At 42.0% G+C, this 21,643-nt stretch overlaps 1 protein-coding gene across 4 annotated transcripts in view; it reads left to right on the top strand.

The window, feature by feature from the left end:
* Positions 1–20,364, top strand: part of LOC148032440 (uncharacterized) — a 40,196-nt gene extending 19,832 nt beyond the window's left edge. Inside the window, exons 4-6 of one of the 4 annotated variants that reach the window (XM_087683109.1) lie at positions 2,220–2,314; positions 18,552–18,626; positions 19,866–20,364. In XM_087683109.1, coding sequence (XP_087539235.1) covers positions 2,220–2,314; positions 18,552–18,626; positions 19,866–19,947 — 252 coding nt within the window. In that variant the 3' untranslated portion in view covers positions 19,948–20,364. Of the gene's footprint in view, positions 1–2,219; positions 2,315–18,551; positions 18,627–19,787 lie in introns of all 4 variants that reach the window. The other 3 variants (XM_087683111.1, XM_087683110.1, XM_087683112.1) reach the window with 3 other exon arrangements.
* The last annotated feature ends 1,279 nt before the right edge of the window (positions 20,365–21,643 follow it).

Genomic DNA, 21,643 nt, shown 5'->3' with positions numbered 1-21,643 from the left:
GCTCCATGAAGCCAGATGATGATTAGGTCACGTTTTTCTTGAAAAAGTAGCTCGAAAAATATTTCTATTCTATCTAGTATATTATCTCACTATCTAGATTGCCGATCTTTATGAGTTTGAGTGCTAGTTCTTGCGTTACGCAAGGTTGCAGAACCAAGTCTTCAAGAAATCTTCCATGTATACTTAATCAGAGAGGAGGCTGGTTGCATCTTCTTCGCAAGGTAAAACCAATAGTAGCAAGAACTCGCAAGATGCGAAGGTAAGCCAAACCCATAGTTGCACTCGTACGTAGTACGAAATGGTTCGTACTATACGGTTCGTACCGTACGAATTCGTATCAAAAAACAAGTTATTGTTGTTGTTGTTGTTTTTTTTTTTTTGCGTGGTTGTTGTTGTTGGTGGTGGTTTGGGTTGTTGACTGTTGTTGTTGTGTTGATGGTGGTGATTTTGTAGCCTTGATCGATCAACCAAGAAAGGGGGTGGAAGCTTGATTAGACTCCTCATATATGTTTTGTTATGATTTATCCTAGAGTCAAAGGCCATATATAAGGTATTCAAGCAGTTCCAAATGTTTCTAATTGATGTCCCATCATTTTTCACAATATATTAGTGTCATCAATAAATAAATTCAGCACCATTTGAGAATCATCAAGTAGCTTAATCCTATTGATTTTACCTTTGTTCACAGCTGATTTTGCACTACCCAACCCAAAGCATTAGTACACATTGGTAATAAAACTAGGCCAGAGGATAGCTTGGTCTAATGTACCTTCTGAGAGTACACGAATTAGTGAATGTACCATCGGTAGCTACTTTAGCCTTAACAATGTCAAACAAAACCATAACAAAATTCATAAATCTTTTACCAAAACCTTTGGTGGTTTGTTTGGTAACTGTTGGTCTCACAGGTCATTTTGGCCTCTTGTAGACGTTAATAAGCATCTCATGTCATTTCATCTCTCTCTCTCTCTCTCTCTCAACCTTCTCTCTCTCAAGCATACATGCCTCTTATTTGTATGATCATTCATGTATGATGTATCCACTCCTATGTATGTACTTGTAAGTTGTAGCGCATGTTGCGCATGCGGCATATGCCATAGAGGTTTTGGCGTGTTATCCTTAGGTATTCATCTTATATACTCCAATAGCATTGCTATTTAGACTTTAAACATCTGTTCTATCATCTATAGTTCAAAATAATGAAGTTAATTTTTTTTTTCATACTAATATCGTACCATACCTTATAAAGTCTTAAGGTACCATTTAGTACCGTATTTTATCGTACCGTATCGTATCGTACTTTTCGTACTTGACAACTATGGCCAAACCAAGGGTGACTCCTCTTCTTTAGACGGAACCAAAGAAACAAAACCCATTTGGCAATAACTCCCTAAGGAAAATAGGTTTTGCACACATTGCCAGATATTGGGCCATGTGAACAAGGAGCATTGTTCCAAGGCCCAAGGTCTTTCTCCTAAGAAACCTCACTAGACTGCTGGGACTGCCTCCACTCTTGTTGGATAGTCTAGTGGGGCTATGCCTCCCACTATTGCCCCATTTACTCCTTTGCCCTTAGCATGTGCTGGACATGTGGCACACGGAAAGTCTCAATGGCTATCTTTCTCTACTCCGGAGGGGTTATCTGATTGGTCTATGAGTACTGATCTCATTGCACTTTACGCATCCACTTCACATCCACCTCCATCTAGGACTATCTCACCATCTCGTTAGGCGTTTCATTGGCAGAGCTTTGTTAGTGGGTGTACGCATGGTGGCCACTTTCTCAAATTAGCTTAATCTTCGTACTCTTAGGTCTTTAGGTTATTGAGTTGGGCCGATAAGATTTAGCCCTTAGATTTTCATCCTTAAGTCTTCTACTGCAGTTACACACAGACACACACATTTGCATCGTTGCACTGTTCATTCAGTTAGCTTTTCATTTCAATATTGTTTTGTTTTCTGGAGCATCTCACTATTGACCTCTGTGCTGCTTTCAGATCTTTATTTCTTTTGCAAGGTTTTGTTTTCAGTGTAGGACTAACATGTAGGTTTGCACTAGTTCTACTTGGGATGGAGATGTGGGATTTGCACTATTTTGTTTATGGTTTCATCATCCTAGGAGTTTTGTTCTTCTACCAATATGGATGTTTCCTTAAGGCGGATTGTGTTGTATGTCTCTTGATGCTATCATGGTGGTGACTTTTATCTTGTTTTTCTAGTTGGGATGCTTCCTCACATCATGGTTCTCGGCACTACACGAAGACCAACATTTGGCTTCTCTTCCTCCTTCAGTATCGACATCCAAGGTTGAGAGGTAGTTGCTATCCTTCTTGGTATTCGACAGGTTTCAGCGCTTGTCTTCGACATCAGCCTTTCCCACCTTGTTATATCTCCTGCTTTTGCATTGCATGATTTCATCATATTTGCAAAAGGGTGCTTGGGCTGTTGGGATGTAAAGGTCCTTTATTCACCTCCGAGTATTGTAAAAGTGTATTATTATGTTGTACATGTGAATGTACCCTTATGTATCCTAAGTATAAATACATTTTATTATTTTTGTACCAACACATTTGTTGGTACACCCAAATCAGATCGTACTCTCTCTCTCTCGCTCTCACTCACGTGCACACTCCTGTTGCAAATCTTCACGCTTCCTCTATCCGTGCACTCACAACAACTAGTATCAGAGTCAGGTTAGTTCACGTAGGCCACAGGCATTAGTCGCCAGTTGCAAGCTCGATAGACGAGAAGCTGCCAACCAGGCTGCACACTGATAGGTGACATGCAGGCAACCAATGAACAGGTCGTGCAGAGAACCAACGAGCAGAAGACGGGCAGACGAACTGGGCGATGGGGTCCAGCGGGGATCAGGCGATAGGAGACGCAGGATGCAGGCGCACGCGGCAGACCAATGGGACGAGACAGGCGACAGAGGAGGCTGTACGTGGCGACAGGCCACGTTGCATGACTGACACGACGGGAGGGCAGGTCATTGGGGCTTTTCATGTATTGATGAAATTTTGCTCAGCAAGGTTAGATTGGCTTACATTTACGCACTGTTGGACTTGGAAATTTGGGATTTTGGACAGATTTTGGTAAATTTCTGCAGTATTTTCCCGTGTGGTGACTGGTTTATGTAAAAACAGTAGAGGTTTATTGCTGGTTGGGCAAGAACAACAGTGTATTTACTGGTTTAGCTTATAATCTTGCAATTCAGTGCATTTACACTTGGGTTTGTGATAAAAATGATTGCAACTTCTTTCAGTCTTGACATTAAGAGTTTGATGGAAATCAAATGGGTTTGATGGTTAGGGCTTTGACCTTTGGAAAGACCGTATGCAAGGCATATTGTTCTTAAAAGATTGTGAGGATGCTTTGCAGGAATTGGGCTAGAGTTAACAAAAAGGTTGTGGCTTATATAAAGATGGGTGTCACTGATGACATTTTGATTGATATTAAGGGCTTAGATACTGGTCATGCAATATGGGAGAAGTTGAAAACTACCTATGAGATTACCACACCTGTTAATTAGGTGCATTTAATGAGCAAGTTGGTGAATATGCGGCTGGAAATTAGACATAAGTCTAGTGGAGAAGGTAGTAACTCAGCTTACAATGTTAGAGGCAAGGCTGAAAAGAAAAATGCAAATGCTGGACAGAGAAGTAGAAGCAAGAGCTAAGGGAAGGAGAAGAGTGATATTACTTGCTATCATTGTGGTCGGAAGGGCCACAAGAAGCCTGATTGCAGGTAGTACAAGAAGGAACAAGAGAGAAAGAAGGATGTAGGAGACAAAAAGAAGAAAGAAGATAAGACAGATGTATTTGAGGCAGCCAAGGGCAAGGAAAAGGCCAATGTGGCCTCCAGTGTAGTCATAGAGGAGCTCTCAGATGCAGAGGTTGATGTACTATGTGCAGTAGATTATGATGTCCTTGTATATCACATGTAGGATATGCAGATTACCAAGGCTGATGTGATTGATGCACTTTTGTCAGTTGATGATGGTGTCACTCAGACTTGATTGTAGACTTTGGTGCCTCTTTCCATGTAACTCCTTGCTTGGAGTGCTTTGCTATGTTCAATGCAAGCAATTATGGAAAAGTATATCTTGGAAATAACCATGCTTGCAACATTGATGGGATAGGCATTGTACACTTGTCTTTGGATAATGGGCAAGAGCTTGTGTTAAAAGATGTCAAATATTTGCCTAGCATCAAGAAGAGTTTACTATCTGTTGGTTAGCTTGACTTGCATGGTTACACTACATTGTTTGGTGGTGGTGTGTGGAATTGAAAAAGGGTTCCATGCTGATTGCAAAAGGAACCAAGAAGGGCACTTTGTATTGTTTTCACGATAAATCTTTGAATGACAAGTTTCTTGTAGTTGCTGAAATTGGCTGTCATTTGGAGTTGTGGCACAAGAGATTAGGCCATATGTCCTTAACTCTTCGAAGAGGGTTGATGGAACTTGATTTTTGTAATGACTGTTAGTTTGGAAAGCAAATGAAAAATTCCTTTTACTTTGGTGTCTCCTGTAAGTCCAATGTCTTGGACTTAGTGCATTCTGATATATGTAGTATGCCCGTGAAATTGTTGGGTGGTGCTACATATTTTGTCTCTTTTATTGATGAATGTTCCAGTAAGATTTGGGTTTATTTGTTGAAAAGAAAAAGTGGAGTGTTTGCTGTTTTTATAACTTTTCATGCATTTGTGACCACTCAAATAGGTAGAAAGTTGAAATGCTTGAGAACTGATAATGGGGGTGAGTTCACATCTACTGAGTTTAAGTCTTTTTGTGACTTGCATGGAATCAAGAGGGAGCTTACAACTCCTTACAACCGTTCTTCAAATGGTGTGGCTGAAAGATACAATAGGACTTTATGTGAGAGAGTTCAGTACATGCTGTCCACTGCTAATCTCCCTCATAAATTTTGGGGAGAGGCACTTAAAACGGCGGTTCACATTTGCAACCACTCTCCAAATAGGTTCTTAAATAATGGCATCCTTGAGGAGGTTTGGTCTGGCAAATCGGCATCATATGACCATTTACAGATATTCGGTTGTGATGCTTTTGTGGATGCTAGAGACGAGCTAAGGAGTAAACTTGACCCGAAATCCACCAAAGGCATTCTCATGGGCTATGGTGATGAGGGTGAATTTGGCTATAGAGTGTGGTTACCGCAATCCAGGAAAATTGTTTATAGCCGTAATGTCGTGTTTAATGAGGCAAAGTTGCTGAAAAGTACTTTAGCCTTTGATGAAGACATGAAAAAGGTCAAATTTCAGAATTTGCAGCCACCTATCACTTCAAATCACGAGCCTCATGATGCTGTACCTCAGGCTGAAACTGATGATTAGCCGGTTATTTTTGAGCCAGATGATGATGGACAACAAATAGAAGCACAAGGAGGTCATGAACAACAAGATAGACTTGTTGATTATGGAAATTTAGGTGCCGGAAATGAAAATGAAGGTGCTGTACAGCATGAACAGCATGTTGAAAATGTCTTACAGCAGCCAATAAATGTTGAAAATTATATACATTCTGATGTAGACCCGATTCCTAAGAATGTAGATCATTGGGTACGCAGGTCTACACGCTTAAGAAGGCAGCCATATAGGTATGACCCCCCTTTGCACTATGTGATGCTTACAGATGAGGGTGAGTCTCTTACATATAAAGAGGTCAAGTCATGCAAATTCAGCAATAAGTGGGAGCTAGCTATGCAGGAAGAAATTAAATCTCTGTACGTTAATGATATTTGGGATCTTGTGTCATTGCCTAAAGGAAGAAAGCCTCTTTCAAACAAATGGGTTTATAAAGTAAAGACAATTGATGGGAAAACCAAGTACAAGGCAAGATTGGTTGCCAAAGGATATGCACAGAAGGAAGAGATTGACTTCCAAGAAGTCTTCTCACCTGTTGTGAAGATGACCACTCTACGTGTGCTTTTTGCTCTCACTGCTGTATTGGATTTAGAGCCAAATGGATGTGAAAACAACTTTTTTGCATGGTGACATTGATGAGGAAATCTACACGAAACAGCTCGAGGGATTTGTAGTTCTTGGAAAAGAGCAGCTGGTGTGTAAACTAAAACGTAGCTTGTATGAGTTGAAGCAAGCACCACGGCAGTGGTACAAAAAGTTTGACACTTTTATACTCTCTCATGGGTTCTCTCATGGGTTTACACGCAGCCATGCAGATCATTGTTTGTACATGAAAAAGGATACAGATGGCAACCCCATCATACTTGTTTTGTATGTGGATGATATGCTACTAGCTAGGAAAAGAAATACTAGCTTGGATGCTCTCAAAGATCAGTTGAAATCAGCTTTCTCCATGAAAGATTTGGGGAATGCAGAGCATATATTGGGCATGAGAATTCGCAGGGATAGAACGTAGAAATTGCTGTTCTTATCTCAAGAGAAGTACATTGAAAAGGTACTGGAGAGATTTAACATGGCTGAAGCTAAGCCTCTTGGGGTGCCCTTACCTCCATATCTTAAGCTTAGTAAAGCCAACAACCCAAAAGATGACATGGAAGCCAATGCTATCAAGGGAGTTCCTTATGCATCAGCTTGTGGCTCTCTTATGTATGCTATGGTCGCTACTCGTTCAGACGCTGCTCATGCAGTGGGAGTTGTCAGCAGGTTTATGTCAAATCCTGGCAAACCACATTGGGAGGCTGTCAAGTGTATTCTTTGACATCTAAAGGGTACACAAAGAAAGTGTATTTGTTATGGGCAGGGTGCACTTAGTCTGTAGGGTTATTATGATGCAGACATGGCAGGCGACTTGGACACTCGTAGGTCCACTAGTAGGTATATCTTTACAGTTGTTGGTGGGGCCGTTTCTTGGTGCTCTAGGTTGCAAAACATCGTAGCACTGAGTACTATTGAAGCTGAATACATATCAGCTACTAAAACTTCTTAGGAAGCTATATGGTTGAGTAGACTTGGAGAGGATCTCGGCATGTCTATGAGTACTCCAGTGTTGGGATGTGATAGCTAGAGTGCTGTGTATGTGGCTAAGAATGGCATGTATCATTCACGCAGAAATCATATAGATGTGCGATATCACTTTATCAGATAGATTCCGGAAGATGGTCTAATCACATTGACCAAGATCAAAACACAAGACAACCTTGTAGATGTTCTCACTAAAAGTTTAAGCAAGGCTCAGCATGAGCATTGCATCGACTAGTGGGTGTTGGTTAAAGGTTCACTTCGGACCTTTAAGTGGAAGGTTGTTGGAATGTAAAGGTCCTTTATTCACCTCCATGTATTGTATACGTGTATTTTTATGTTGTATATGTGAATGCACACTTACATGCCCTAAGTATAAATACATTTTATTCTTTGTATATCAACACATTTGTTGGTACACCCAAATCAGATCGCACTTGCACACTCTTGCTGCAAATCTTCATGCTTCCTCTATCCGTGCACTCACAACATGGGCAAGTGAACAAGTTCCCCATGAGGAACACTATCTAAGTGGGACATGTTGTATGAGCAATTTACAGCATGTATCATACTCATTGTGTAGAGCATCACTAGATGTATCCTAAGCTGTTTCTATTGGTGATTTGCACACCTCACCACCATTACTTCATCACCCTTTCCTTGTCATCAACACCCTCTGGTAGGCCATTGCGCAACCGACGAGTACCCTTTGTCCAATGCTCTGTCCTCTATGGGATGACTACTTGGAGTCTTAGACTCCCTTGGTGAGATAACCATCGCCTCTATAGTCTTGATAGGCCATTGGGCAGCCATCATGTACTCTTTGTTTGATGCTCTGATTGTTTTGGGATGGGACGCCTTCGGCAAAATTGGGTTGGTCTTCCTTTCTAGTCCTGTTTTGGGCTTGAGAGGGGATGTTGAGCTAAAAAATGCATTACATGCTGATTAGGCAATTAGATAGCCCTAAAACATGCTTATCTAATGAAAAACCCTAAAACAAGGCGTGGTTCGAGGGAGTTTTTGCAAAACCTTGATTTGGGAGGATCCATCGTCATCTATAAATAGATAAGCTGCCCCCATTTAGTCATCATTCCTTGTGCAGATTTTTTGACCCTTGTGCATTGATTTTCAGCCATTAGCCTTCCTCCACACGGTTGTCTAGCCTTTGCGATTGTTGCCACTCCATCTCCAGGTGCTCCGGTTTTGTTGGTGACTTCTTTTAGTGTTGCCACCCTTTGTTTGCGGCCTCCATCATTGCTGTATTTGGTAGTTTCAGCCATCGCCAGCCTTCAAATAATCTTTTGTTGCTTGCGTTTGATGCTCCTTAACTGGGTGTTAGTCTATTGTGCCCCTCCTCCATCTAGCGAGCCTCTACTCCTTGCCTTTGGCATCATTTGCCCTAGGCGATAGTGGGTTGACCTTCCATATCAGCAGTTGACTCCTCCCAAGCTTGTGTTTGCAGCTTTCCGGTGTTGATTGCCTCCTCCAATATCTCTATTGTTGACTTCAGTTGTTGCAACAACTTGCATCTGCGTTTGATTGTTTTTCTCACTCTGACACTCTGATTGGTGGTCATAATACTTGGGATCTGTCTCTGGTGGACGTCACTCTTTGACACTACCTTGGGGACTCTGTATACTCTTACATTCATTTATAGTATTCATTCACTTCAGAGTTGTTTTCCTTCTCTCTCCTTCAGCTTGTATTTCTTTCTATGTTTGAGTTTTGAGTTTTGCTTTTAGGGTTTGAGTTTTACATGTTTGTGTTTGTATTGTTGTGTTTTTGTTGTGGTCGTTCACTTAATGTTTCCTTAGTGCAAAACCTAGCAGCTACTCCATAATTTTCTTCATGGTAGGATGTTGGGGCAAGTCAATAGCTCCTAAAATAACATATCATAATTGCTTTTGCACAAACCATGCTTTCATGATAGCAGTTCATGTGAGATAATTAGGGCCATGAATTTTATTAACAATAGAGTAGTAGGGAGATGCCATTCGGATAGGAAGAGAAGAGAAGGCAAAGAAGAGAATTTGAGAGAGAGAGAATAGCCAAAATACAACTCAAACTGCACTTACCAAGAGTTCCCAAATAGTGTAGAGACAAGTTGAACAGGAAATGAATGCAAAAACCATAGAAACAGGGAACGGCCGTTTCGACCTATAGGTCTCAAGCCGGTTTCTTGTTGTTCCCCCTGCCATTCCATGTTTGGAATGGTTGTTCCAAGCTTGTTGGCCAAAATTTGATGTTTTTTTTGTGTTTTTCTTCTCATTTGTGTCACGACTCACACTCGTGTCACATGTTCATTTGTCTCCATTGCCTAGTGTGCATGTATCTCTCTTAAAAAAAATATTCACGCATCTCTCTCTCTCTCTTTCTATGTGAAGACTCAAAGCATCAAGATAAGTCATAAGCCAATCACGAGTCCATGTAGGGTTCACATTCAATGTATCAACTCTTGCAAATCGCAATTTGATTTAAGCCCTACACATAGAAGGCTTAAGATGGCGACCTTATTATCTTGGTACTTTATATGGATGATATGTTGGTTGCTAGGAGAGCTCACGATGCTCAATTCCAAGGTAATCACACATTTATATTGCTTAATTTCAAGGGAAGTTGGGGTAATTGGGGCAATTTTGAGCTATTTGGGTAATTGAGGCAATTTTGGGTATTTGGGGCAATTTGGAGCATTGAGGGCTATTGGGGCAATTAGAGGGGCTTTGGGGGCAGTCTCTCATGAAAGCAGATTCAAAGGATGCCTTGGTAGTAATGAAGATTATGGAAATCTCATGGTTTGGACGGCCCTACATTTGAAATTTGCGTGCTTTTTGGGATTTGTAGCAGTCAGGGAAAATCAATAGCAGTAGTGGATAGACCTGCAACAACAGAAAACAACACTCCAAGACCTAACACGAACGTTTGATACCTTGTTAGAAGTGGGTGCAGTGATGGAAGCATAGAAGCTTGTTGTAATAGATTGCACAACACAAGAGAGAAGAGGGAGAAAAGAGAAAACACAAAATCAGAGGAACATTGCAAAGAGAGAACTTAGAGATATGCTTGGAAAATGGAATCCATATACCAAACATGAGATAGTCGTATACAACCTTGAGTCATTTGTTGTGTGCGCATTGGCATCGGCTCCCTCTCTCCAAAAGGACTTGCTCTGGAAAATTGCAAATGATGAATGAATGTGGAGGAGGGAGCCTAGCAATAAATAGGCAAAAATATACCTAAATTTGGATTAGGTTGACCAGCAATAAAATAATCATAAAATGCTAGTTGGTCATAAAATAATGACATAAAATCACAAAAATAAGCACAAAAAAAATGTATAAAATATGCTCCTATGCCTAGCCCCCAAATCCACATGTATTGACTCACTCATGTGTTGGATAATCTGCTAATAGGGTTTAGCTTGGGGATGGATGGAGGAAGGGGGGGACATAGCAAGGAGACATAAAGGCAAGGTATCTTGCAATAAAAGCAAGGGCTTGCGTGGGGTGTTGAGGAAGGGAAGGGAAAACACATAGTGGTTTCAACACTAGGATTGGTGCTTAGAGATGCAAACTCATAAATATTAAGTGTTTGATGGTTCCTTGGTGAAAAAAGCAAGAGTGTAGACCTAGGATCTATGGAGTAAGTGGGCAACTAGCCACAAGGGTTGTAAAAGGCAGGTTTCTTGGAGGAAAAGCAAGAAATAGGTTGGGATTTGTTTTGTTTTGGTTTTTTAAAAAAGGGAAAACTTTAAATTATCTGTAATAAGTAAAAAGAAAAAAGTTACAAAGTAGTTAGAATTGGCTTTTGGAGCAAGGAAGCTTGATCCTTAGCATATATTTTCAAGAGCCATTTTGTAGACCAAAACACATTCTTGGCAATGTCATAAGTAGTATAGTGATATGTATTATCATGAGCTACCAATAGTCCCAAAACTTGCAGCCTTCCCTTTGAAATAGTCCATGGATGGATTATGAGTTTTGTTGAGCATCCAAAATTGTTGTTACTGTATGCAACAACAACAACATTCTAGTGAATTGCGTTGATCATCCAAAACTAGCAATTGCATTCAGATTTTGTGCCATTTGATTGGATTCTTTACTTCCCATGCTCTTGGCTGTTAAAGAAATGCTCTACCACAAAAAACACAACACAACCGTATGATAAGTGCAAAGACTGATAAATGAACATAGGGTTAGGGTAATTGAGAGACAATGAACACAATGAAAGATAATGAATGAATCTTGAATAGAATATAGTAATCAATGCAGCAAACAAATCACGTAGTGAAGAATACTGACCCTTGAACTCCTTGTCTTGAGGATCGAGGTAGAGAGTATGAGCTAGAGTGTGTTGTACTCTGATGGATCTTGAAATGCAGCAAGGCAGCCTCCGAATGTGTCTAGCAGCAGCAAATAGAGTAGTAGGATGTCAGATTATAGTTAGACAGCAGGCAAAAAATAGGCTGGAAACTGCAAATGCAGCAAGGAGATGATGATGTGGTAGCTGTAGATGACCTGAATCAGCAAAACGCAGCACCAGGAGGTTGTGGACAGGTTGGGTGGCAGTAGAATGCAGCAAATGCAGCTCTTGGGGGTCTGGGCAGCAGCATTATGTGCAAAACGCAGCTGTCCAAGCCATCACCAACAGTGGGAAGCTGCAGATCTGGTTGAAACACTAGATTTCTGACGATGAACAGCATTGAACACAAATATCAGATGTAGACAGAAGCTGCCTGGTTGGCTAGCAGGGTGGAGATGTGAGAATGTGCAAGAGAAGAGGAATACGAACATGGAGAGAAAAGGAGACGAGAATAGGCAGCAGGAAGAGAAGAGAAATCTGCATCGAATCTGTAAGGAATGCCGAGTACAATGGCAGATTGATCAGTCTTGCACATAGCCCAAAGTGTCAGTGAGGGCACCGGATCAGGTTGGAAAATGATGACAGCATTGGAGGTAGTGACAGTGATGGAGACAGAGTGCAGCCAGCAATCCTTGATGGAGATGGAGAAGAATGTTGCAATCTGAGAGCACTTACAAAAGACAAAAAAGTGCGACTTGTCCTTGCTTGACAATGGCTGATAAACAGCCACAATATGCTGAAACTGGTTGATTGTTACTTGGCCAACTGCATTTAATGTAGTGCAAAATACTGAGTGGCAAGTTTGGGGCTGATCGCAACCATCTGGAGCCAATCGCTGATAAACAGGCTGCACAACCTCTGGCAAGACATAAGAAATGGCTGTAGATAGTGTGTGAACAGACCTGACATTGACTGGGAAAAGAAATGCACACAAAACTGAATGGAAAACATAGTCGGTGCTCTAATGTCTATGTTAGGCTCTGACGGAGCTCACAACTAGGAGATGATGGACTGACAGAATAGAATGGTAGGCTAACAAGAGATGGTTGGAAACAGTCCGACTTTTCGATGGATGGCTCAGAAGTAGGCACCAAATGGTAGAAGACCATGGTGGAAAACTTCAGTTGAGATATCTTCTATGTATAGGGTGTAAACAACAAAGCTCTAGCACTTGTAAATTGCAAAAATGAGATTGTAGTTGAATGGAGGGCAACATGCCTTTTTATAGAAAGTTTGGCTCCTTCCAATTAGGGTTTGTGCTTATTGGACACACACACACACACACACACACACACACACTTTAGGAACACATATCTTTTTATTCAAAGGTGTAATTCATTAATTAATAATGTTTTGGGGTTGTTTCAATGAAGCTAATGCATTGTAGCTCAAGATTGGCTTGAAGTTTGATTCTTTTTCCATGTTGATGCTCCATGATTTGAGATAAATATCTATCCACATCAACAATTCCCTGCTTAGTGAATGAACAAGGTTAGAATCAATGCAGTTTAAGACTTCATTGTTTTGTTAAAAAGCTTGTATGCTTGATTGAGGGCTTGATGGTCAATACTATTGTGGAATATATTGAATCAAATGGAGTGTTCTTTACACTAGAGCAAAGTAGAGTCGTGGTTTGGAGCAGAGGGGTATTTCAAGCTTGTATGAGAGCCATAACTATACGTTGGTTGTACATGTAGTAACGCTAGCATTACTTTGTTACTTAGTCACAGGTATTGGTCTACTAGTATGTTGTGCTGGATCTTAACTACATGCAATTGGGGCTTGCTTGCAATGTTTCAAGAGGGGGGGGAAGTATGCCACAAGCATGACCAATGTGAAAGGATGTCAAATGTGTCAATTAAACCTCAGCTAATATCTTTAATAAAAATGAATTCTAATTTTGATACCCCTAACTCTAGGCATGGTGACCATTGCACTGACGGTGAAGGATTTGACATTGGGCATATAGTAGACAAGTGTATGGGCTATGTGAAACAAGGGCAAAGTAAAAGAAACAAGGTTAAGATTGAAACTTCCTTTAAATTGAAAGTTTGGACCTCAGAGAGTTAGGTTACATTTGAAAGTTTCATTCAATGAGCACCTATTAAAAGCCAAGCAGCCCTTTCACAATTTAACGGAATTCTAGAGGAAAAGTGCAATTAGAAAGGCATGTGTTGCCATTTCAGCCCTCTCTCTTTCCTTTTGCCAGTCCCCTGCCTAGCCTCTTGGCTGTTCATTCAGTTTTGCTGCTGGTTTTCTGAGTTCCAGCTATGGAGAATGCATTTGCAGCATGTGTGGCGGTTAGGGAAGCATCCAATCTTCTCCTCTTGGCAAGAGGAGCTGAAAACATAGGCTGATGAGGTGGCAGATGTGGTGCAGCAGATGATCTCAACACAGACATTGAAAATGTATCTGTATGGAGCTGCCGGTGAGCAGGGTGGCAGTTGTAGACCAGGCGCTTGGGGCCGGAGAGGGTGTGGTTGTGAAGGTATGCTAGGGTTTGCACTGAGAAAACATAGAATGTAGGAACATGACTAAAACACAATAATTGTCACAATAATGCAAAAACACAAAATACAAAATGCAAAATCCAAGGCACATGGAGGTGTGGTGGTAAGGTGGTGAAAGAATCGGCTGGTGGAAATAGCCTAGGGTTCGCTTAGGGGTGCTTTGCACAATGAGATACAAAGAGTGATACTACATGATGAGAATGCGCATGCAGTAGGTGTCACTTGGACAATGTCCCTCACAGGAAATTGTCTACCTGCCGAAGTGCCCTTTGACAAAGATGATGATGACCATGCAATGCAAAGGGTAGGTATAACAGGGAAGGGAGGTCAATGTCAAAGACAAATGCTGAAACTTGTAGAATACTAAGAAAGGGTAGGAACCCCATCTCAACCATGGATGTCAATGGTGAAGGAGGAATAGGAATCTGATATTGATCTTGGTGTAGTGCCGAGAACCATGAAGAAGGATGTCGATGAAGTATGGCAGCTAGAGGAGCCAGGGAGAAGCTATTGCTATGATAGTATTAAGAGATGTTGCAAGATCTATCTCCAGAGGGGAAGCCTCCATGCTAGTAGAAGAGTGAGTCTCCTGAGAAGATGAATCCACAAAGGAGTGGTGGACTTCTCATGTCTCTAGTTTAGGAAGTATCAGTGCAAGCTTGCATATTAGTCCTAGACTTGAATACAAAACCTTGCAAAAGAGATTAGAGTCTGCAAAAACAAGAGCTTCATAGTGAGATGTTTCAAAGCAAAACAAAACAAAAAATAAAGCTAAAATGAATGAAGAAAAGATATGTACGAATGAGTGAGTGTGAATGTAGCAAAACACAAAGGAAGGAAATTCTAAAGCCTAAGTAGCTTAAGGACAAAGTAGCCTATAGGCATGAGTCTTGAGTCATTAGCTTAAGGAACTAGAGTACTAAGTAATGTGAGACTAGTGTGGTGTAACCTAAGGGTGCTAGCCTAAGTGTGTGGCCACCATCGGCGATCACGCACTGCCATTGACAAGTTCGGTGTACCCTAAGGGTGCTAGCCAAAGTGTGTGGCCACCATTGGTGATCATGCACTACCATCGACAAGCTTGTGCCAATGGAACTCATGTGAAGGCGGGAAAATGGTCCTAGGTGGGGGTGCAAGAGGAGACCCCAGAATGGATGCGCAGAGTGCAAATGGAGTGGTGTTAGTAGACTAGTCACCCAAACCTTTAGGAGTACTGTAAGACGGGGGTGGATGAGGCTTGTTGTGTGCCATGTGTCTAGTGGCGTGTGTGCCAGGAGGATCAAATGGGGCAGTTGTGGGAGGCGTAGCCCCATTTGACTGTCTAGGGGGAGTCAAGGTAGTCATAGCCTACTGTGGCTTCTTAGCTGGGAGACCTTAGGCCTTAATATGACACTCCTCGTCTACATGGACCGATCTCTGGCAATGTGTGCAAAACCTATTTTTTTTTTAGGGAGCTATTGCCAGACAGGTTTGGTTTCTTTAGTGTCTTTAGTTTCGTCTAAAGAAGGGGTGTCACCCTTGGTTTGACTTGCCTTCCCAGCTGGAGTCTTCTTGCATAGAAGTGGATACCAAAGCCCCCTTTGAATAGGAAAATGGGGTCTTCTTGTGGACTTGGTTATGCAACCTCGCATAATGCAAGAATTTGCATTCAAACTCATAGAAAGTTGGCAATCGGGGCAATGAAATGATATGTTGCATACATTGGAAGTTTAATGAAGGTAGCTTGTTTGAGAAAAATGTAACCTGATCGTCATTTGACTTTGGTGAGCTAGTAGTGGCTAGGAACTTGGCGAGTAACCACGTATATTCAACCGACTTGACTTTCAAACCAATCCCCTTTCTTAATAGAAAATTTATGTAGCTCATAATGGAGATTGATATGTTGGGTTCGATCTTGGGCCACATAGTGGTTAAGGAGATGACTACGATGATTGGATGCTAAGGGAAAGTACTGTAATTGGGAATGGAACTCAGGAAGTAACCCTTGCATTAACTTGACATTTGCTATAGCATTGTGAGCTCCCCATTGATGAATGTGGTGAGGGTGGGCCAATCGAGGATTCAAATAGGCTCTAAACCAACTACTAGGTCCCAAAGACCCTGAGATTCAAGCACTTGTTGCATTAGATTTGACCAAGTGGTTAAATTCGACCCATTGAAACGAGTCTTCCTCGTGAAGGCATTTTTGGCCATAGCAACAAGAGTGTCTAAATGAGGAATAGAATAGGTAGGTGGGTAGGGTGGGGGAGTGGAGTACACTTGGAAATTATCCCCAGAGTGCCCACCATGCTTTCGGGGTGTGTGCATAGTGGATCTGAAAATGGGTATGGGCCATGTATGGGCATCCATCTTCACTCCACACTCAGGGTCCGAAAATGGGTATGGGCCATGCATGGGCATCCATCTTCACTCCACACTTACTCTCATTCATTCTTCTCCATCATTCTTCCATCACACCTTCAAGCCTAGCCCTCTACCACTATTGTCCACACCCCTACTATGGCAGATATCTCCGTCTGTGGTATTGTCCAGCTGATCGTGATGCCATACCAGCGAGGCGATTTCATTCTACCTTGGTAGATACTTCAGTTTGTGGTATTGTCCAACTGATCACAAGGCCATACCAGCAAGGTGATTTCATTTTGGAGGTCTTCTTCACATCACCATCAGGTTTGGACACTCCACATTGCTGTGTTTTGAGTTCACAACACCTAGTGACCTATTCTTCATCATTTTCACTGTTATGTTTGCTGGTTTCACTCCTCTCTAGACTGGTACAACAGATCATCATCATGATCATCATAGTGTGTTTGCAGCTCTTGTTGACACCCTAGCACCCAGGCGACAGTTCCTAGCCATCAGCCACTTTATGGAGGCTGTTTTTGCAGCAGATTCAGGCCCCCTACAGCAAGTTACACCCTCTTTATCAGCCCCACATCAGATACTGTTGTGTTTCCTTCACTCTTAAAGGGCTTCCTGATCAGCAAGCCATCCCAAGGCAAATGACATTAGCATGCCATTTGTTGCTAGCATTCACAGAGGGTACAATAGGCTGCATTTTTAGTTGCCGCTTGCATCATCTTGCCCCTCTTTTGCCTGCTGCTTGTCTTCCGGAGCTACCTCCTATGTTTTGGGATCTGTTCATAATACGGCACTCTCTCCAGTTTATCCCTGCCCCGGTCCATTGTGAGATGCGGTTTTGTATTCACTCTTGCATAGTGTGTTTACAGCTTCTAGTATTATTCATTCATTCATTCTTCATTATCTCTAAGTTACTCTCCACCTCCAAGTTCTACTTGGCTATTACTTTGTGTGTTGTCATACCCTTGTGTTTATCTTTTGTGTTTGAATATTTCTTTACACCATGCAGTGTGCTCTTTAGCTCAGGAGGTAGGCTGGCTTCAAACGATGTTAGTGGACATTGGGTGTAGTACCATTTGTTTGAGAGCATATGCTGGATGGAGAGCTAGAGCTGATCTATTGTCCTACAAAGGTCAATGCTGCAGATGTCTTCACAAAGGCTCTTCCTTTGCCTTTGATCATTCATCACATGCATCTTCTAGCTCTTTAGCCTCTCCTAAGAATCGCCAGGATCTGAGAGGGGGTATTAGCATTGATTGTATACAGTATTTCTGCTGGTCATCTCCTGTTTGTGAGCCCTATTCAGAGCTTGAAAGGGAAACTTAGAGCTTTAACTCTGTCATCAGTGCATGTATTTTCAGTTTGATGCATTCCCTGCCTTAGCATTGACCATTTTAGCATTTATGATGCCTTGCATTGCATTTTTGGTGGCAGTCATTTTGCCTTTATGCAGATCGGGCAGCAAGTTGGCCATCTTCATGGCAGGTTGGCCGATTTCTTCTGTAGATTCATGCCTATTTATGGCAGCCCCTCCAGCATGCATCACATTGTCTTTTTCCATGTTTTTTGTCATCATTTCTTGTCACTATTGCCTATCCTTCTCTTCATCCTGCCACAGCAAAATGGTGCCCTCAGGCCTCACTGATGTGGATTTCCTTCCATGTGCAAGATCTTCTCTCTTGCATGCTGCCATTGTTCAGATTCAGATTAGTTTGGTTCCTTCTTTTTTGTGTTCATTCTCTTTGTGTGTGTTCACACGTTCATTGCTTACACTTATGCACTCACAGGAGGGATGGAGGCAGGTAGGGCGGCAGGAACCAAGTGATGGGCATCAGTTTGCAGCAGGGGGGTGGCATCTTCCCTTGGCAGGGCAGCAGCTGGGAGGAGGAGAAGATGATGCAGATGACGATGGAGTAGGAGAGAGCTGGCACTGAAGCTGGGATGAAGGAATGAAAGTGGCAGTGCAACTGAGCCCCCCTTTTGTAGAAACATTCTGAGCTAGTTTCCTACTGAAAAGTCCCGTCTGTTGTTTTGATTGAATAAATGTTTCTCCGAACTAATTCGAGGTAGCTTAATAATGTGGTCAAATGTGTCTTTCTGTCCTTGAATGGTGCACAATATTCAAGGTAGTGGTGCTACATCACATGAATTTGCAGGAGTGTCACCAGGATTTTATCCATGAGAAGTGGGGACTTGAAAACTTTTTGTAGATACAAAACTGTTTGATCTAGAGTGTACCACCATTCAACTTTGACAACTGTTCAGTCTCAACTTTACATCTGGCTTGTTTCATGCAGCTTAGTGGATTCATTGTTGATTTGATTGAGTTGTGACATGCCTTGTTTGGGCTTCATGTTAGGAGTTCGAGAAGTATTTTGGCAATCCCGATTATGCCATCATCAATGTTCCTCCAAATTTCATGTTTCAGGCCAAAGTAAGTTTCAACCCTTATCATGGTTCCCCTGTTATGTTTTAGTCTTAAGCAGTAAGTTGTTAATTAATCCGGGCAATAAATGAATGTCGATGGATGCTTTTCAATTTGCAAGTTAATCATCATGGAGCTGTTCAACTCAAGATGGGATACACTGTAGGCACTTACAGTTTCTGAGTATTATTGGAAGTAATATAATTTTGGGAACTAATTTGAAGGAATCTAATCTGTTATACCACTTATCAGAACCTCCACCCTGGTGTCAACCAATTTTTAATTGCAAGGCTGTTCATATTTTGTCTGGCATTTCGGTGTCCAAAGTCGTCAATTTTCAGAGACAGACAACATGGTGAAATGGAGAGGTTTGAGAAGCACATTGATTGTTGAACCTGAGTAAGCCTGGAGTTACTTGCAAATCCATACACACCAGTTGCACTTTCAGGCCAATTTTGACGGGTTGCTCAACTTTTCATTTGGAAGGCCTGAGAGCAACTCGCCTTTTCATTTTAAAGAGATTGGAAACCCAAGACCTGCATATCATCTGATGTAGAAGATGTGCTATATAAACCGTCCCCAAATTGCTAGCCTAGGACTTGGGCTCATAACCATGAGGTCGCTCAAGTCCCTTTTTCCCAGGGCACTTATACTTACCTCGTGCTGTTTGCTATGTGTGTCTCTTTGCCATCTCCAGGAGGTTTCTTATTGCGGTCACTCCAATTCTTAGTTTTTAAAAGGTTTGGGTCCTTTCCTGGTCCAGGGGCTCTCGTCTGAGGATTCAAGGTGTAGCACGGGGACAGGTTTTCTATCAAATCTGTGCATCTCTGGACTTCTTCTAGGCCTTCTATAAGGAAAATTGTTATATCTAGGCATGACATGCACAGCTACATCATTGTCTAGGCTATACTTCACCTGCCGGTTATTAAGAGGGCGACCTTTCTCTTTCTGTAGGAGAGTCCTGCCAGGCCAGGAACCTCAAGATTAATTTTAAGGGGGACTGCTTGATGTGGAGCATTTGTTTGCCAGTGTTCTGATTGGAAATATCTGGCTTGACATGGCCTAATATGCCCTCTTTTTGGTCTTACTTCTGTGAGCTGTCCATCCTCTGCTGTTACTTCTGTTCTTCTGGTACTTCTTACTTAATGGCTAGATACTACTTATCTGCAGAATTCGAAGACCTTGAGGCTTGTGCTGCGAGTTCTGTTTTCTTTGAACTTACTGTGTGAGAGATTCTACTTGGTGCAGATTTTCAAGCCCTCGAGGCTATGTGCTATCTTCAAAAGAACTTCGCCTGATGCTTAAGCTCTTTTTCCAAGGCCCACAGTGATGCTTTTCAAATCTGCAAAGCTTGTGCCTTGCGAGTTGCATTGCAGGGAACTCATCTGATACGGGGGGGGACTGGCCGAGGAGTATAATGAACCATCAGAGGGTGTCAGGCAGCCCGTCAGGGATTGGAAGGTGAGCTCTATGTACCCTCGCATTTCTGTAAAAGTGAACTCGCTCGTGTAACGAAAACTTTACCCCTGTAACAAAAACCATAATGGCTTGGGATCTCACATTCCCTTCTGAAAGTTTGGTCCCGCGTGAGACGCACCAGACCTCTGTATACGAGCCGAAGTCATGAAGGTTGGGTTTGAGACCTAGCATAAGTCTGTGTGTACGTGGCATGATGTTATTGGCTCAGATTAAGAATATCTAATTTATTTGGCCCCTCCTTTTCTACTCTTGTCAGACTAATTTTGGCTTGCCGTAGCAAAAATTGTTGTTGATTTATCCATGGAGAGTATCGTTGTTGGGCCTCACAACTGGGGAATGGCCTTTGTGTCTCAAAATGAGGATTGAATGGGAATATCATGGTTTATTAAACTCAGACGTTCTCTCACACGCACATGCAGACACACACACGCACGCGCGTTCATGGATTCCTAGTCAATCCTCCTTTTGAGAGAGAGAGGCTCTTTTCACAGTGGCCCAACACAAGATCACTACATAGGACACCCTCAATGGACAAGTCAATAGAGATTACTAGGCGCTCTGCGCCTATACTCGCCCCGGCGAAGGGCGGGCGCGATTTTTGCGCGGGGGGGGGGGGGGGGGGGGGGCAGGTGCTGGACGTGTGGCACCCGCCCCCGCGTTCTCTTTCTTTTTTGTGGGGGAGGTGGGGGGCTGCCACGTGGCACTTGCCCCCCACCTCTCCTTAACTAATCAATAGAGATTATGTACGTGTGTGCACGTGCGTGTGCACATGCGCACACACACATACAAACATTAGATAAGTAGAGAGTACAAAAGGAGGAACCAAATAAGTTGAATGCTAACACACACACACACACACACACACACACACACACACACACACACACACACATCAATAGAGTACAGTAAGTTGAATATTCTTAGTATTTATACTATGCCATATTTGATCTATGTTCTCTCTCTCTCTCTCTCTCTCTCTCTCTCAACCATCACTTGTGTGTCTATGTGCAAGTGCATGTTCCAACATCTTATGTATATATGTTTTTTTGGCTTGTACGACCCTAGCTTTAGTGGTGGATATGGGGCGGATGATTTTCTTTTCTAAATTTCAAGAAAGAAAAACAAAATCCTCATTGGTCTAGCTTGTAATAAACATTCAATATATCCTTTTTACTTTGTGCATTGCTATTTAGAGAATTAGTGGTAGGGTCATTGTGGGGCTCTCTCTCTTTGTATACATATTATCCTTAGCTTTTGGTACTTTGTGGTTTGTATACAATTGTCTTCCAAGAATAATCTCCTTTGATTTTTCATTAGCTCATCTACATATTGTATTGTGTTGCATGACAGTGAACAAATTGTTACATTAGGTTCTCATTTGTTTGTAGAATGGCTCACAAACTTAATTTTCATTAACTTATAGCTCTAACCCTTAATTCATTTTTGACCCCAAGGTCCGAGATGGAAAAATAGACAAGGAAGAACATTTTTCGCCTTAAAATCCTTTGTTTTGATTTCAAGCATTAATCGCGTGTAGCCATAATCTC

The sequence above is a fragment of the Lygodium microphyllum genome, chromosome 8 (genome assembly GCF_053477565.2).
Source record: "Lygodium microphyllum isolate KBCC chromosome 8, Lygodium_microphyllum_v1.1.10, whole genome shotgun sequence".
Taxonomy (NCBI): domain Eukaryota; kingdom Viridiplantae; phylum Streptophyta; class Polypodiopsida; order Schizaeales; family Lygodiaceae; genus Lygodium; species Lygodium microphyllum.
Note: the sequence above shows the minus strand (reverse complement) of the source record. Positions and strands in the feature narration are given on the sequence as shown.